Source organism: Aethalodelphis obliquidens, unplaced genomic scaffold (assembly GCF_003676395.1).
Source record: "Aethalodelphis obliquidens isolate GAN/ISIS:26980383/991018 unplaced genomic scaffold, ASM367639v1 scaffold6, whole genome shotgun sequence".
In the NCBI taxonomy this organism is placed as follows: domain Eukaryota; kingdom Metazoa; phylum Chordata; class Mammalia; order Artiodactyla; family Delphinidae; genus Aethalodelphis; species Aethalodelphis obliquidens.
The window spans coordinates 73988548-74005577 of NW_020837950.1; the positions used below are offsets into that span (position 1 = coordinate 73988548).

At 53.4% G+C, this 17030-nt stretch overlaps 1 protein-coding gene and 1 long non-coding RNA gene across 2 annotated transcripts; both read right to left on the reverse strand.

Moving 5' to 3' along the window:
* Positions 1–3087: 3087 nt before the first annotated feature.
* Positions 3088–10082, reverse strand: GRK4 (G protein-coupled receptor kinase 4). The gene is made up of 7 exons (XM_027104056.1): positions 9976–10082; positions 9588–9664; positions 8831–9168; positions 5745–5882; positions 4040–4177; positions 3441–3569; positions 3088–3365 (listed from the first exon to the last, which is right to left on the reverse strand). Exons 1-7 carry the CDS (start codon positions 10080–10082, stop codon positions 3318–3320), a joined length of 975 nt encoding a protein of 324 aa, XP_026959857.1. The 3' UTR covers positions 3088–3317.
* Positions 10083–10215: 133 nt separating this feature from the next.
* Positions 10216–15472, reverse strand: LOC113619164 (uncharacterized). Its single transcript, XR_003432311.1, has 3 exons — positions 15439–15472; positions 11036–11125; positions 10216–10456 (listed from the first exon to the last, which is right to left on the reverse strand). It is a non-coding gene; the product is annotated as an uncharacterized LOC113619164 (long non-coding RNA).
* Positions 15473–17030: the final 1558 nt, after the last annotated feature.

A 17030-nucleotide genomic window follows, 5' to 3' on the forward strand; every position in this document is an offset into this window, starting at 1 on the left:
CTCGGAGGATTTATGTCCATCGTTCATACCCTTTTACTAAGGGATTCCCTGGTGAGAAGCTACCCCAGAAATATTATCAGGTGTGGGTACGAAGACGTAGGTGTGGGGCGTCCGTCCCATTGGTATTCATATTGACGAGAAAAGTGGGAACGACACTTGTTAGGACTGTTTAAATAAATGATGGTCAAAATGTGCCATAAGAGGTGAAGCAGTCAGATCTATTTAACGACATGGCAAGAAACAACTATCAATTATATACATTACAGAATAAAATGCGGAGAGGGATTATCCCTGGACAGTGGCTGACGTTAAACACAAACTTTCCTTGTGTACTCGTCTTAATTTCAAAATTCTCTTTAATAAATATACATTTGCTTATAATCAGAAACAAAGAAAACAAAAAAAGACATGTTCAATCTACTAAGTTGCCAGACACCCTGTAAAAATTCTTACCTGGATTTGTTGTCTCTGTCAGGGCTCTCACTTGGGCATGGAGACGTGCGACTCAGACTAGCTTAAGCAAAAAAAGGAAAGAGGAGAAAAGAAAGGAAAAGAAAAAGAAGGACTTGACTGGTTCCCGTAGCTGTGCCCCCGGGTGCGGACAACCCCCCAGGCTCGGGCCGTCCCTGCGGTCCCCCTCTCCTCACTCTGCAGGCAGGTGGGCTGCACCCCAGCCTCCCCACCTGTGACGGGCCAGGCCCTCGCACATCCCCCAGATGATCCACAGCGGGAGGCAGGAGGGCCCCAGCAGGGGAGGAAGGAGGCCTGGAAGAAGTCAGAATGTAAACAGGATGTGGGAATAAAGGTGATTCCTATTTTCTTTACGCTCTCCTGTGTTTTTTACGATGAGCACGTATTCCTTTTCCACGATTAGTAACCTCTTTATGAGCAGGTAGCGTGGACCAAACCCTGCTGCATGTGCTCCCAGCCCCCAGGAGGTGGGAACTCCTGCCACCTTCCCTCTAGAGGCAGGATGAGGTGGGGGAGAGGCCGAGCCACTTCCCTCCTGCCAAAATCAAGGCCCCAGACCCCAGATAGATCCCCCTTCCCCTCACCTGGTCTGTGGTACGTCGCCTGGGAGGGACTCTGCTCTAGACACAGGCCTCCAGGCAACTGGGCTCCCCACTGCAGCCAGCATGCGGCATACAGCTCCATCAGCGCAGATGCAAACCACACCTTGGAACGCGCTGGGTGGGGCAGATGACCCTTGGGGAGAGCGACGCGGGACCAGACCCTGGCGGTGGCTTTCCGGGTGTCACAGCGTCGGGACCAAGTCCCTGCTGTTTGGTTACAGTCTCTGAGGCCCGGCCCCTGGATCCCACATGGCAGGTGGCAAGGGCTCCCCAGCAAGCCAAGGGACAGTGACCTTGACCTCAGCCCACCGCGGAGGCAGGGCAGCCAGCGGGGTCGCAGGACACAGGAGGCTTCTCGGCTCTTCCCTCCACCAGCTCTCACCTTGCCAAAGGCCGCTCTGGCCCCAGAAGGCCCTGCCGAGGCCCGTGCACCCCGGGCGCCCCCTCGCCCCGACGCCAGGGCCCCTCCCGCACGTCTGGCTCCGGGATCCCAGCCCCGGAGACTCACAGGCCACGGCCACAGAAACCCGTCCAACACCGCAGGGGTAGGGAGAGCGGCCCCCGACAGCCAAGCCCTGACCTCAGGGTCCTGGCAACACCCTCCTTCAGAGGATGGACAGGAGCGCTGCGGAGACGCCCGAGGGCGGGTGGGGGGAATCTCGATGAGAGGCACGGGGCGGTGAACACGAAGGGAAAGGGGCCAAGATCTTCCAACCGACGCCCACCCACGGGAGGAGCGCGGGAGGAGCCTCGGGCGAGGAGCAGGGCCTTCGGCGCAGACGCCGCAGGGCTGGCACCCAGGCCTCTCCCCTCCTCCCCGCGGGGACACGCGGAGTCCCCGCCACAAGGCGTCTGCAGCTGGGGCTTTCTGGGCGTCACGAGTCCTCAAGAGGCCTTTTCCTCAATCCAGCTTTAGTGAAAAGACAACTCAGGTATGAAAGTAGAGAAATGGACAGACTCATCAGGCGCGTTTCAGGGTGTGTCACGCGCGGTTATTGCAGTTCACGGGCAGGATGCAGCCCAGGGCACAGGCTCCGTGGCGCTGGCCGGCTGTGCAGCAAGCGCTCGCCGTCTGGAGGGCAGCCCCTCCTTCTCGCTGGGGCTGGCGTTGATGCAGCCCGCAAGACCGGCACAAGGCCTGTCAGGCGCCTTTCTGATGCAAGTCGCTGACTTGCCTTAAGTGGACGTGAAAACGTGGCGCGGGGTGCTGACTTCAAGGCAGGGAAACCCTTAAATTCGCTCCCGTGTGCTTCACGTCCTGCGGGCTGCTTGGTTCACACAGAGACGGCGTCGCCCATGCGTCCTGCACTCACGCTGCGTACCTCACCCCACGCTCACCACCCAGCTCAGCAGCGCGGGGTGCGCGCCTCCTTCCTTCCGGAACGACCGTATGGATTCCATCGGCCGCAGGTTCACTGAAGGCCCCCACGGTGTGGACCGGAGACGACTCGCAACGAGACACACTCGGCCCCAGAGAAGGACGGGGTTAACTCCCGCCCAGCCCCCAGTTTGCAGAGGAAACGTGGTCACACACTCTGGGTCTATACTGAAAAACCATGGATGTTAGTGGACAACCTCGGCACAAACCCCTCGGGAACAGACGGGGTTCACGGCAGGATAATCCACTGGTCCAAGGAGACTTGGAAAAAGTTCCTAAATTTAATGCTACCACAGAAAGTCTCCAAACCACTCCTCCATGTTCAAAAGAAAATCGCCTTTCCCTGTGATCGTGGCGAATGATGTGACAGCTCTAAGGATCAGAACACGGGGACGTCCCTGGTGATCCAGCGGTTAAGATGACACCTTCCAATGCAGGGGACGCAGGTGTGATCCCTGGTCAGGGAACTAGATCCCATACGCCACGCGGGAACTGAGCCTGCGTGCTGCAACTACTGAGCCACAACTAGAGAGAAGTCTGTGTGCCCCAACGAAAGATCCCGCGTGCCGCAGCTAAGACCCAATGCAGCCAAAAAAAGAAAAAAAAAAAAAAAAAAGAATCAGAACACGTAAGGCAGAAATTGAAATGATGTGCACTGTTTTATGGTTGTTCTACAAGATGCTGATTTCTGAGTCTAGTGTGAAATGCTTTGCCGTGGACAGACGATCTCCTTTCGAGTGTTGTAAGCCATTTCTTCTTCTTGCATCAGAACAGTTTTCACAGCAATGACAAACACCACTGTGAGGATTCTTCTCGCTGGGCTCAAACTGTACCTTATGGCTGGCTTTCAAACTATGTAAATTATCTTATATAAGAGGCACTGAAAAAAGAAAGCTGAACAAAGAAAGTTTTACCTTGGTGAAATATTCCTTTTAACACATCACATTATAATGGGATAATAATAATAACAGAACGTGTGTCACCCTTACCCCTCGAGTGAAGAGTCTGTGGAAGAAGCCTCTCTTCTGTCTGGGAGCTGGCTGATATGTCTTCTCTTCTGGATCTAATGCCACATTTCCCCTTTCGTTGATGTCCCTGGAACATTCAGACTCGGTCATCTGCACCCACAGAAGGGCAGGACAGAGGAGTGGCGGAGGCCCCGTGCGGCCGGCCGGCACCGCCCACCCGGCCCCCAGCCCAGTGCTCGGCGGCCACTCTGGCCCCCGTCCTCGGCTCCTACTTCCCCTGCTTCCTGCCCTCCTCTTGGGGGAGGTCGCGTGGCCGCCAGCGTGGCCCCCAGAGCAGTGAACTCCCGTCCAGCCAGCCCCGCTCAGGGAGCAGGGCTCAGGGCGGCAGAGCCCAGCAGACCCGAGGGGGCCACCTCTGTCCACCCCCCGTGAAGGGACCAGGGGCAGCTGCCACATATAATTTTACCTCCGAACATGCACACGTGCGCGCACACACAAATGGATGTGTATGTAAAATAGCTAAAAAGATATCTTAAAGAGGAAACTGTTCATTCTACACACATAAGGTTCTTCTTGGTCGTTGTAACTAGCTAGGTGGGCCGTGCTGCAACGGGCAGTACCTTGCTCTGCCAGGGGATGGAGACACAGCCCGTGACGAACTGGCTGTGGAAGGTGCAGTCGGTGCTGTCCAGGCGGATGCCCTTCACCGTGGAGAATTGCTCGATGTCCAGGACGTCCCTGCAGTAAACCACCTGCGGCTGTCACAGAGCACAGAGAGGCGCGGCTGAGACGGCCGCCGCTGCGTTTGTTTCCCTCAGCGGCGCTCAGGACACCTGGGAAGCCGCCGCACGCACACCTGCACCCTCCTTTCCTCGCCATCCCTCCCGGCGTGGAGTACGTCCAATCCTTGCTCTAGCAACCTCCAGAGCCACAGGCCCCGCGGCCCGTCTGCTCCAGCTCCCCACTCTCTCGCCCACAAGCCCCCCGAGGCCCCCTCTTCTCTTTCCTGCACGGAAACGGGCCACGGCAGAGGCTGCAGGTGGAGAAGGGCGGACGGGGTGCCCCTGCTGGGACACGGCAGAGGAAGCCTCCAGCCCTCGGCCTCCCTCGCGCACGTGCTGTCCACCTGCTTGGCCCCCATCTGCGCTGGGCAGGCCCCCAGGCCCCCAGCCCCACCGGGCACTGGCATCCTCGGGCGCAGAGTCAGGCCAGCAGGCAGGGCGTGTGGAGCCCGGGCCGCCGCCTCTGGAGCAGGGAAGCCAGGGCTCAGGGATGCGTGCTCTGCTCTCCCCGCTCAGGGAGCCAGGGCTCAGGGATGCGTGCACGACAAGGAAGGAGCGTGCCGATCCCGGGCCCCTGGTCAGAACTTCTGAGAGCAGTGGAGAGGTGGGAGCCGCCAGTGGGGGGCCGGCCCTCAGGAGACGGTGCAGGGGACGCCCGAGCCCAGGCCAGAACCCCATCCTGCGCCCTTGCCAGGCTGCCTGACGCCCTCAGACGCTGCTGACAGCGGGCCCCCGGACCGTCTGGTTAAATGCAGGAGAGCCCCCGGAGCAGCCCCAGCGCCTCTGCCCCTCACTCCCCAGCCGGCGCCCTCCTCAGGGAAGGCTGCGGCCCGCGGCGCACAGGGCCTGGTGGAAAGAAGGCTCTGAGCAGCCCCGGCTGGGTTTTCCTCGTCTTGGAGCTGGTCCTCCCCGTGACTCTAGTGCCTGGAGCAGGTGGGAGGGCGCTGCGAGAACGAGCTCAAAGGGAGAGGCTGCTGCCACAACACATTCCACGTAAACATAATGAATCCTGACTGTACAACTAAAACTATTTTAACCGCACGTCTCAGCCCCATCATATCCTGCGGAATGATCGAATCTCCACGTTTCCATCACAGGCCTGCAGCAGCTCAAGGCCAAAGAGGGGGCTGCTCCGGCCCAGCTCCGACGTGCGCGGGGCCTGCTGGGCCCTGGGGACGTGGCCCCGTGTGGCCCCGCCACGCGCTCACCAGGAGGCTCGAGCGGCCACTCCAGGGCCCTCAGTGTGCAGCCAGGACCTTGCGAGACCCGGCGTGGGGAAGCGCATTCCGGGCGGGGGAAGGGGCCGCGGGAACGTGGGGACCCTGGCGGGGCACCCTGGGGAGGGTGTCGGGTGCTGCTGAGGTTTTTGAGCAGGGCAGTGACCTGGGTGGGCTCCACCAGCCAGGGCGGCAGCGGGCCGGGAGGGCCTGTGCGGACGGGCCAGGGGGCACCGGGGGCGGGACGGGTGGTCCTGAACCTACCTGGAAAACATCCGTTTTCTCAGACACCCCAACACCCCGCTGCTCTCTGGCAACACACTTACGTCAGGACGGAAAGGGGGGTCTGACACGTGGGCCTCCAGCCTCTTGAAGTTAACGTCCCTGAACACAGGGTGTCCCTTGACTTCAGCCACTCCTTCGCCCCTGCAGCCCAGGCGCTGCTTGGGATCCTTGGTGAGTAGCTGTGGACGAGTGAAAATGGAGTCAATGGAAGCTCCAAGGATAAAAGAGAAAACCCAGAAAAGCTCCATAACAAAAATGGCCAAAGAATCGGGGTGGCAAAGAGCACCTCCATCTAAACAAAGTCACTAAATTTCAAAGTATCAACCAAACCCCGTTACTTCAGATTTTACTGATTTAGAATACGCAATGCTTCAAAAAGGAGTTGAAACTGAAGTTTTGCCTTTGAGCTATCAATAAATAAAGAGGTGGCTAAGAGGGCTTCCCTGGTGGCGCAGTGGTTGAGAGTCCGCCTGCCGATGCAGGGGACACGGGTTCGTGCCCCGGTCCGGGAAGATCCCACATGCCGCGGAGCGGCTGGGCCCGTGAGCCATGGCCGCTGAGCCTGCGCGTGAGAGGCCCACGTACCGCAAAAAAAAAAAAAAAAAAAAAAAAAAGGTGGCTAAGTAAATCCTTAAGAAAAGTTTACCCACGTAAAAATTAGGGGATTTTTTTCAAGAAATAGAAGCTCTTGGGAACTTTGCAGACACCACTTTCATGCCAAGTTATGTTGATTATTAGAAACTATTTTAATCTATTAATTAAACAGATCACTAAGGACCTCAGATGAGGCAAAAATTTAGCAAACCTAGCTCTAAAAGTTGTATATTCTTAAAATTAATAGAAAGTGTTTCTTTCAAAAGTATTCCTTACTTATACATTTAAACGGGCAGACCTCGGAGATACCGCGGGTTCGAGTCTAGACCATCAGAGTTAAGTGATTATTGCAGTAAAGCAAGTCACACGAATTTTTTGGTTTCCCAGTGCGTATAAAAGTTACGTTTATACTACACTGTAGTCTGTTAAGTATGCAATAGCATTATGTCTAAAACAATTGTACCTAATTAAAGAATAAAGCTGCTAGGAAAATAGTGGCAATAGACTTGCTCAACACAGGGCTGTCACAAACCTTCAATCTGTCAAAAACACACTATTTGTGAAGCACAATAAAGGTATGCCCCTTATTGCCAAAAGTTCAGATAGGCCTTCTTCCACAATTAGCAGTCAAAGAGGTCTGCCTCTGCTCAGAGCGACACAGGAAAGGTCTGGGCCTCCAAAACCTAGCCTAGGCCAGGGGCTGGGAAGCTGCAGCCCAGGGCTGTACCGCACCGGTGCCTGCTTCTGTAAATAAGGCTCTGTGGGAGCAGAGCTGGCTGTTAGCTCAGGGGTCTGTGGCTGTTTGCGCTGCAATGGTGAACTGAACGATGCGAGAGCGACCTGCAAAGCCCTAGTGACGCCACCTGGTGCGTCACAGGAACGCTGGCTGACCCGTGGCCTCGACTCCCAGCCAGCACCCACGTGTGGCTCCCGGCTCATGTGCGACGCCCCTGGGCCGGGCCCCGCCCGCTCGGCCGGGTCGCACACACACCGAGGCCGTCTGGTCTCTCGGCCGAGCTGACTCCTACCAGACACCGCCGATGGGAATACACCTGCGTAGTGGGCGCGGTGCCGGGCTTTCCCGCAGGACTCAAGCTTCTGCAGGCAGCTGCCGTGGGAACTCCAGCACGGAGCCAGGGCGGGGCTCAGTAACACAGGCTTCCTTAATTAAGACCAGACCTGAACATTGTGTCAGGCCAGATGCAATGACCGCACCGCAGGGACTCCATGCCTCTGTCAAGCCTGCTGCCAACTCACGCGGTCCAGGGGCCTGACCGGGCAGCGCCGGGCAGCGGAAAGCACCTTGTGCCCGTGCTGCCTGCTGCCACTGACTATGGGACACCACGGAAATCAACTTTTAATTTTTCCACCGTGCAGCTCTGAGAATATCCTAGAAAGCCACCGTGGGGTTGAAATGAAAACAGAGAGCTCTGAAAATGACCCAGCGGTACCCGACACCAGGTGTCACGGCAGGGGCCCGGCAGGGACGGGCAGAGGCGGGCTGTCCCCTTCGCGTGCAGTCAGCGCTGGGCCACATCCTGGACCCCGCAGCTGCCCACGCTCCCCCCTCTGTGCCCTGTTCACATCGACCTTGCACCTGAGGTGGCCCCTCCTCCAGGCCGTCTGTTGGAATTTCACAGACTCTCTAAGAACTAGCTGTTGCTCTGCTCAGCAGTTACCGAGGATTCACGTGGGACTGAACACTTCACACGCACGCTTTCATTTTATCCTGCTGGCAATTCTATAAGGTAGAAGTTATCCACCGTCTGCATCTTCTAGATGAGAAACCCGAGACCCGGAGGGGTGAGCGCGTGGTGGTGGGAGGCTGGGCCTCGACCCCGGGCCCTGAGTCACAGGCTGGGCTTCACGCAGACACCACCATCTTTCCCACGAACAGCATCCCTTCATCCTGAAAACCCTTTAGGCTTCGCTTCTATCTTGTACCCGTCAAGCTCTGCTTTTGACCCTAGTTTCTTTCGTGTTACTTTAGGCTTGCCATTCAACTGTGTGCTCCCGAGGGGCCGGCCCCACTTCGCACATCTGTATGCTCCTGCAGCCCCATCGGACCGTCGCGTGCCAGCAGACACTGGGTCAACATCTACCAGCTGAACAGCAACAGCAGGGTGGCCAGGAGGCGGTTACAGAGGAGCTGACTGAACGCCCTCAGCTCCAAGCAGGGTGAGCAGCCCGAGAAAGGCCACCAGCACACGTCCCTTCACATGTGGACACAAGAGGAGACGGACCCCTAGGTACTTCATCCCCAGCCAGTGTCAACTCCCGCAAGACACACCGGCTGACCCCAGCACCCACTGGGGGACCACACCCCGCGCTCTGTGGCCGCAGTCCAGTGGCCTGGTCCTCCGTCCTCCATCCTGCCACTCCCCCCCCACCCCGTCAGCCCTCCCCCCGCAGCGCGCGCCCCCGTGTGTCTAACTCCGGCAAGGAGCCCGCCTCCACCTGCCCCGTGTCCGCACTCTCCTCTGTGACCCGCGCACACCCACAGTCGCTCCTCCAACCGCCCCTCTGCACCCACCCACCCCCGCGGCCTCGCTCCTGCTTCTTCAGACCCGCTTAAGCAAGCCCGACTCCCCGCCTGCTGCGAGCTTCGCGCGTCCTGCCTGCACACAACCAACCACCGATCTCCCTGGACGCCCACGCGGCCCTTGGCGCGCCGGAAGCCCCTCACTTCTCCGCACACCTCCAGCGGCTCCCTCCCACCCTCGCGCGCCACAGGAGGACGGGACAAGCTGCCCGGCGCGCACCGAGTCCCCGCCTCCGCGCCGGGGCTTTGCTGCAGCCCCTCCCCGCTCGGTGCACGGCTCTCAAATCCTACGGGCGCGGCCTTGCCGTCCACCCGGAGTCCGACGGCTTCTTACTCGCTCTGCCACCACCCAGGGCTCAGACTCCCACCTGAATCTCCACAAAACCCGGGCCGGCCCCCCTCCTTCTGTCCCGTGGATCTCTTCCCGGGAGTCCCAGCGCATCAGCCCCCGGCCTCCTGCCCCGGTGCGGCCCCTCCTCCCCACCCCGCCCCGCGGCCAGCCCCTCCCACGTCCCTGCCGAAGATGCCCGTCTCCCAGGCCGCCTCCCCTGAGTGGGTGAGAGCACCGGCCTTGGGGGCAGAAGGGCTGGGATTACTGCCTGTTTTACTCAGTGCCGGGGAAGGTCCCATGGAGGACGCGCAATACATTCTCGCTGGCTGCAGATGAAGTTTAAAATGTGCTCAGAAAATCCTGAGTGTTGGCTTAAGAGAAGTTAAGCGACAAGGAGAGCTTCTCTCATCCCCTTACGTCCAGGATGGCCTGGGACTGACAGTGCCAGGCGCATGGCAGGCCATCGGGGCAGGGTGTCGATAGGACCACAGTCCCTGGCGACCAGTTAAAGGGAGTTCTGAGGAACGTGGGCAGAGAGAAGAACCTTACCGCTGCAAAGCACCCCGAAGATTCTGTTTCATGTTTAGCGTCCTGTGAAGTTGGCCAGCTGTGCTCTAAACAGTGACCCGACACCACCCTTCCCTCTCAGCTGCACCTCTGGGGAAAGCAAACGATGAACTCTGTTCTGCGTGATCAGAACCCCCGAGGAAGGCCCTGTCCCTGGCACCGCGGAGCACCAGGTGGCCCCTCCTGAGCCTGAACGGCGGTCGGTCGGAAGACTAGCCCCACTCCCACCCTCCCAGACCGCGACTTCTCCGAGTACCGCTCTGCCTCCTCCTTCACCCTCCGCTCCACCTCCGCCCTATCGACCTTCTCTCGGAATTTTCTGAACAGAGACTGTCCCTGAACCATTTCGTATATCAGACAGCCACGTCCCCACCAATCAGGACTGAATGTGTACCTCTCATGATTGAGAACTTCGGGAGCTACGTAACAAACACAGGAAATGTAAATTAAGTCAAGTTAAACGCCCTCATACTTAATTCAAACAACACACTTAACCTTAATGTCTGTCACCACGTGGATGACCCTCGCCAACACGTTAAACCAAAGAAGGCAGACACGAAAGGCCACAGAGCGCGTGAGTCCACCCGTACGAAACAGCCAGAAGAGACGAGTCCACGGAGACAGGAAGCAGATGAGGGGCTGCAGGGCTGGGGGCGGACGTGAGGAGTGGGGAGTGACTGCTGACGGGCGCGGGCCTTCTCTGAGGTGATGAGAAAGTTCTGGAATCAGACAGTGGTGATAGCTGCACACCTCTGTGAACAAACCGGAATCCACTGACCTGCACACTTTGGGTTGGTGGGTTTTATGGCACATGAACTGCATCTCAGTAAAGCTGTTATTACAAACCATTCCTGCTGCTCGTGGAGTAACTACCGTGGGGAAACCCCGCCTCCAAACAGGCAGAGCCAGGCCCCCGGGCGCCCCTTTTCCCTCAGAGTAAGACCCCAGCAGCAGGTGACAGCAGCCACAGTGGAATGGGGGGAGGGTAAGTGCGGGACTCAGCAGAGGCCCTCAGGGTCCCTCATGTCAGAGGCCCCCCTGCGTCAGGCTGGGTCACTGCCCTGGAGCTGCGCGCATAACTCTGACAACCTTGTGGGGGTGTGCGGGGCCAGTGAGCACAGCGGAGAGGCCCACTGCCCTGTCCCTACTCTGGCCCGTCAGCAGAGAGGAGCGCAGGCCGGGGGGCCAGGTATGCTCCCCAGCAGCGGGCCAGGGCGGACCCCAGGTCCCTTCCCGTGTTCAGTTCTCTGCGTCCTGAGGGCAGGGGCACGAGCACCCCGGGGTGGTACATTACGTACCCGTGTAGCTGAGCGTTCCGACTCTTCCTTGGGTGGTCTCCCCTTCCGGGATCTCCATGGCTAAACCAAGATCTGAAGTCCGGATGTGTCCTGCACGCGGCCCAATACACGAGACAAACCACAGCGGGTGAGCCGACACCTCACCAATAAAGAACGGGAAAAATCTAAAAGACACGGTGGAAATTATAGCGATTCATACTTGGAAACACTTAGATATAAAATTACATTTAGGGAGTTCCCTGGCAGTCCAGTGGTTAGGACTCCATGCTCTCACTGTCAAGGGCACGGGTTCAATCATAAATAAATAAATAAAAATAAAAAATACAAAAAATGAAATTACATTTAATTTTTGCGTTCAGTTCCACTACCCGCAGGAAATTAGATTTATGCCTGGATATTGATCAGGAAGCCCTTTAACCATAGACAACTACAGGATAAAACAGGAGCATTAAGTTTGCTATTTTATTTCCACATAACTACCAGACACATAAATAAAACTATAATGGAGGGCTTCCCTGGTGGCCCAGTGGTTAAGAGTCCACCTGCCAATGCAGCGGACACAGGTTTGAGCCCTGGTCCGGGAAGATCCCACATGCCACGGAGCAACTAAGCCCGTGCACCACAACTACTGAGCCTGCGCTCTAGAGCCCACGAGCCACAACTACTGAGCCCGTGTGCCACAACTACTGAGCCTGAGCTCTAGAGGCCACGAGCCACAACTACTGAGCCCGCATGCCACAACTACTGAAGTCCGTGTGCCTAGAGCCTGTGCACAACTACTGAAGCCACCGCAATGAGAAGCCCGCGCACTGCAACGAAGGGTAACCCCCCCTCACCGCAACTAGAGAAAGCCCATGCGCAGCAATGAAGACCCAACACAGCCAAAAATAAATAAATTAATTAATTAAAAAAAAAACTATAATGGATACTATATCAACTATGAAACAGCAAATAAACACTCCCTGTCGGAATACCAAGAGGCTTATACACAGGGACAACAACAGACAAATAATACGGAGTTTTTCTCTAAAGAACAAATGGTAATAGGGTCAAGGAAATAATAAAAAACTATGTTATGGGGCTTCCCCGGTGGTGCAGTGGTTGAGAGTCTGCCTGCCGATGCAGGGGACACGGGTTCGTGTCTGTGAGTCTGTTTCTGTTTTGTAGATAGGTTCATTTGTGCCAGATTTTTTTTTTAATTAATTAATTTTTTTTTGCGGTACGCGGGCCTCTCACTGTTGTAGCCTCTCCCGTTGCGGAGCACAGGCTCCGGACGCGCAGGCTCAACGGCCATGGCTCACGGGTCCAGCCGCTCCGCGGCATGTGGGATCTTCCCGGACCGGGGCACGAACCCATGTCTCCTGCATCGGCAGGCGAACTGTCAACCACTGCGCCACCAGGGAAGCCCGAGTTGAGAGTTTTTAACTCTTTCCTCCCGAACTCAAAGGTTCAGAAATGTTCCTGGTTTCCACTGAGGTAGCAGATGGAGCATAGGTCTGCCAACCTTCTTACCCAGCTTCCTACTGAAAGGAACAAAGACAAAATCACAACAAAAAGAATGAAACGTGATCTGGAAAAAGAATACAGGGCACCCTCAAGAGTGAGAAATTTGAGGATTAAAATTAAGTCACAGAACAAAGAGCGTGGGCTTAGAAATTAAATACAAATATGATTAATGACAAAACACTGTGGGATGGGCTGGATAGTGCTCTGCATGTGCATAAAAGCATGGACGTTTATCTGGATAATAAGGAAATCTCCTAAAATGAATGGCAGGGACTTCCCTGGTGGCGCCGTGGTTAAGAATCCGCCTGCCAATGCAGGGGACACGGGTTCGAGCCCTGGTCCAGGAAGATCCCACATGCTGAGGAGCAGCTAAGCCCGTGCGCCACAACTACTGAGCATGCGCTCTAGAGCCCGCGAGCCACAACTGCTGAGCCCACGTGCCACAACTACTGAAGCCCGCATGCCTAGAGCCCATGCTCTGCAACAAGAGAAACTACTGCAATGAGAAGCCCGCAAACCACAACGAAGAGCAGCCCCCGCTCGCCACAACTAGAGAAAGCCCGCACACAGCAACAAAGACCCAACGCAGCCAAAGATAAATAAATTTTTTAAAATAAATAAATTAAATTTAAATTTAAAAAGACTGATCAGATTTTCAAAAAGCCTTGGTGCCAGACTAAGGAGTTTCTCTCTCTCCTAGAAGGAACAGATAAAAATAATAACTACCCGTAATATTTTTCACCTCTTACTGCGTGCCACTATGATTTAAGTCCTTTCTGTGTATTATTTCATTTGAACTTCACAATAATACAAGTTGGGCATTGTGAGGACAGCAGAGACCTTATGGGACCTGCTCACTTCTGAGGGCCGTCTGGATCTGGGGCCGTGGAGGAGACGGGGGCAGTGGGGCTGGGACAGGGGGACGGGGCAGGGGACCAGCCAGCGGACGAGCAGCTGCTGCCAGAGGGAGGTGGTGAGTGTCGGACGGAGAGGCCAGCTTCCGGTGACAAGTGCATCTCAGAAGGCGACTCACTCCAATTCTGAGTCCCCTCGTGGTGAGGAGACGGCAGCAGGAGGGAGTCTACATTCTCAAAATGGTCCTTTTGCTTATGTGTATTTTACCACAATTTGAAAAACATTTGTACGTGAGTCACTGTAGTCACTTTACTCACAACAGACCAAAAACGAAAACAACTCAATGTCTATGAAATGATGAATGGATAAATGAAGTGTGATATGTCTATACAATGGAATATTATTTGCCAACAAAAAGGAATTAAGTTCTGATTCATGCTACAGCATGCGTGAACTTTGAAAAGATTACGTTAAGTGAAAAGAAGCCAGTCACAAGAGATCACATAGTATATGTTTCCCATTTATATGAAATGTCCAGAATAGGCAAGTCCACAGAGACAGAAGGAAATTAGTGGTTGCCTGTAGCTAGAGGTGGGGGAGGGAATGGGGAGTGGCTACCAACGGGTATGGGGTTTCTTTTGGGTGATGAGAATGCTGTAAATTGAAAAACTGATTGTGATAATGGTCACACAACTCTGAGAATGTATTAAAAACTATTGAATTGTACACTTTAAATAGGTGAATTGTATGGCATGTTAATTATATCTCAATAAAACTGCTATTTTTAAAACATAATGAGGAAAAAAATGTAATGACATTAAAATGGCTGGATAGGTCTTTGGGGAAAAAATACTCCCACTTTATACTATCTGAAATTAATTTTGATAGATAAAATATTTAAACTTTCTTAAAAAGGAACTATAATAGTACTAAAGAAAAGATAGATTTTTAAAAAAATTATCTTAGGGAATAAAGGTGTCCTCCCTAAGTACAACATAAAGCTCAGAGACTAAGAAGAAAAACATTGATATAGTTGTCTATATAAAAAAGTAAAACTGCCATATTGAAAAATACTGCAAGCCAAGAGGCAAAAAGCATAAATACAAAATGTATTCACAATGAATATAAAAGGACAACACCTTTCATATATAAAGAACTTTCAAAAATGAATTAGAAAAAAGCAAATTGAAAAAACCCAATGAAAATGCTCAACCCCATCCATAGTTAAAACAAGAGACCATTTTTCAAATTACACTTTAGTAAAGGTTAAAAACATTGATAACGACCAGTGTTGGCCAGGTCATAGGCAAGGGTAAAACGATACAACCTTTTTGAAGGGTAATTTGGGAACATCAAAATTTTGAATGCACATACCCTTTGAACTGGAAATCATGTCTCTAAAAAAATACAATTATAATTGCCCTTAGACATGACTCTACTTGTGACTTCTTGTGCTCATGTCAGGACCTGTAGCTAACTCTCTCCTTCTTTACATTGCAGAGTATCCCATGACCCCGCCATACCTTATTTTTTATCTGACTATTCCTTTCCTGAAGTTCTCACCAGTAATTCCTGTCCATGTGCACAGAGAACTGTCTGGAAGGAGACCGAGAAACGGTTACCAGTGTTCACTTCTAGAGAGGATGACTGCTGCATTTCTCTTCTGTTCTACCTAGAACAATGGGTATATATCACTTTTTTTTGGCCGTGCTCCACAGTATGTGGGATCTTAGTTCCCCGACCAGGAATCGAACCTGCAGCCCCTGCATTGGAAGCGTGGAGTCTTAACCACTGGACCACCGGGGAAGTCCCAGTTCTTAAAAAAGGTTTTTAATGAAAAAGTCAATAGCCATACTTTATAACTGCACATTAGAAAATCTACAGGGTTTTTTCCTGGGAAGAATCGTGACGATATATGGAGAATCTATTAAATAGCATTTGAAGCAAATAAGGGACTAAGGAAAGACCAACATCTAACAAACGAAACAGCACAACGCCAGCCATGACCTCCGGACTCGAGCAGGTGCGGCTTCCTTACTCACCAATCGAATGTCGAAGCTTGCTGCACTGGGTGCCGGGGGGCAGCTTCAGTATCTCCCTCCAATTTTTACTACGACCGATTTTTTTGCCATATCCTCCTAAATTTGAAAAAAGCAAGGCATTTTTGTAACAATCAGAAACATCCATTTTTAAAAAAATTATTTATTCATTTTTCGCTGCCTTCGGTCTTCGTTGCTGCGCACGGGCTTTCTCTAGTTGTGGCGAGCGGGGGCTACTCTTTGCTGCGGTGTGCAGGCTTCTTATGGCGGTGACTTCTCTTGTTGTGGAGCACGGGCTCTAGGCGGGTGGGCTACGGCACGTGAGCTCAGTAGTTGCGGCTCACGGGCTCTAGAGCTCAGGCTCAATAGCTGTGGCACACGGGCTCAGTTGCTCCGTGGCATGTGGGATCTTCTGGACCAGGACACGAACCCGTGTCCCCTGCATTGGCAGGTGGATTCCTAACCACTGCGCCACCAAGAAAGTCCCAGAAACCTCCATTTCTGACAACTTCTTCCATTCATGTATTCTGTTTGAGTAGCTTGGGTACCTACGATGAGGGATCTGGAAGGCACCCTGATGAAGTGTGAAAATCCCACCGAGGCAGTCAGTCACTGGCTCTGTCCTTTAGAAATCAGGTGACCTGGACCTTTGTAAGCAGCTCTGCTAAGCCTATATCCAAGTTTGTAAACCGGACCTAATATCATAAAGGGCTGCTTATAAATATTCGTTCAACAATTATTTATGAAGCACCCACTATATACCAAACACCTTCAAAGTGCAGGAAATACAGTGGTAAAAAAATACCATTCTAGTGAGGGAGAGAGATTAAGAATCACTTAATGACAAGTGATAAGAAAAAAATGAGCCAATCATACAGTGATAAACAGTTGAAACAAAATCGAGCAAGGCGCAGGCGCAGGATGCTCTTCGGGCTGAGGCAGGACCAGGAGAGACCCCTCTGGAGGGTCACGCTTAGGCAGAGACCTGGGGTGTGAGTCTCGGGAAGGTCTGGGAGAAGAAGACTGTCCCTAGCGAGACAAGAATGGTGGGAAAAGCAATTACATGATATTTTAGAAAGAGGTTTTTAAACAACTGACCTTTAAAAGAAGTTTAACTCCGAGAAATTAGAACCTTCGATTTCAAGCATTCTGAGGAACTGAAGTTTTACTGAATTTTATCCAAGAGAAAACATACAGTTTTTTTGTTTTGGTTTGGTTTGGTTTGGTTTGGTGATTATTTTTTTAATTAATTTTTATTGGAGTATAGTTGCTTTACAATGTTGTGTTAGTTTCTACTGCACAGAAAAGTGAATCAGCTACTTGTATACGTGTATCCCCTCTTTTTTGGATTTCCTTCCTGAACCCTACTCAGAGCACTGAGTAGAGTTCCTTGTGCTATACAGTAGGTTCTCGTTGGTTATCTAAAAACATCACAGTTTGGGCTGGTGACTAAAGCCTCCAGGACTATTGGGAGGAACAGGGAAATCAGGAGGAAGGTCCTGTTTCTCGGGGAAGTGACGCGCTCCCAGTTTGGAGAGGAAGACACCAGAAGATGGGGGGCTGTTTTAGGCTCAGGAGGGAAGGCCTGGCTGCAG

Bases quoted from the DNA above. Each gene is read 5' to 3' on its own strand.
- GRK4 (XM_027104056.1), bottom strand. From the start codon at position 10,082: ATGGTTCAGGGACAGTCTCTGTTCAGAAAATTCCGAGAGAAGGTCGAT. The intron at 4,178-5,744 runs GTAAGTGTGTTG...GCTCTGTGACAG, and splicing joins ACCCCCCTTTCCGTCCTGAC to CCGCAGGTGGTTTACTGCAG. The intron at 3,366-3,440 runs GTAAGGGTGACA...TATTTCACCAAG, and splicing joins ACAGACTCTTCACTCGAGGG to GTAAAACTTTCTTTGTTCAG.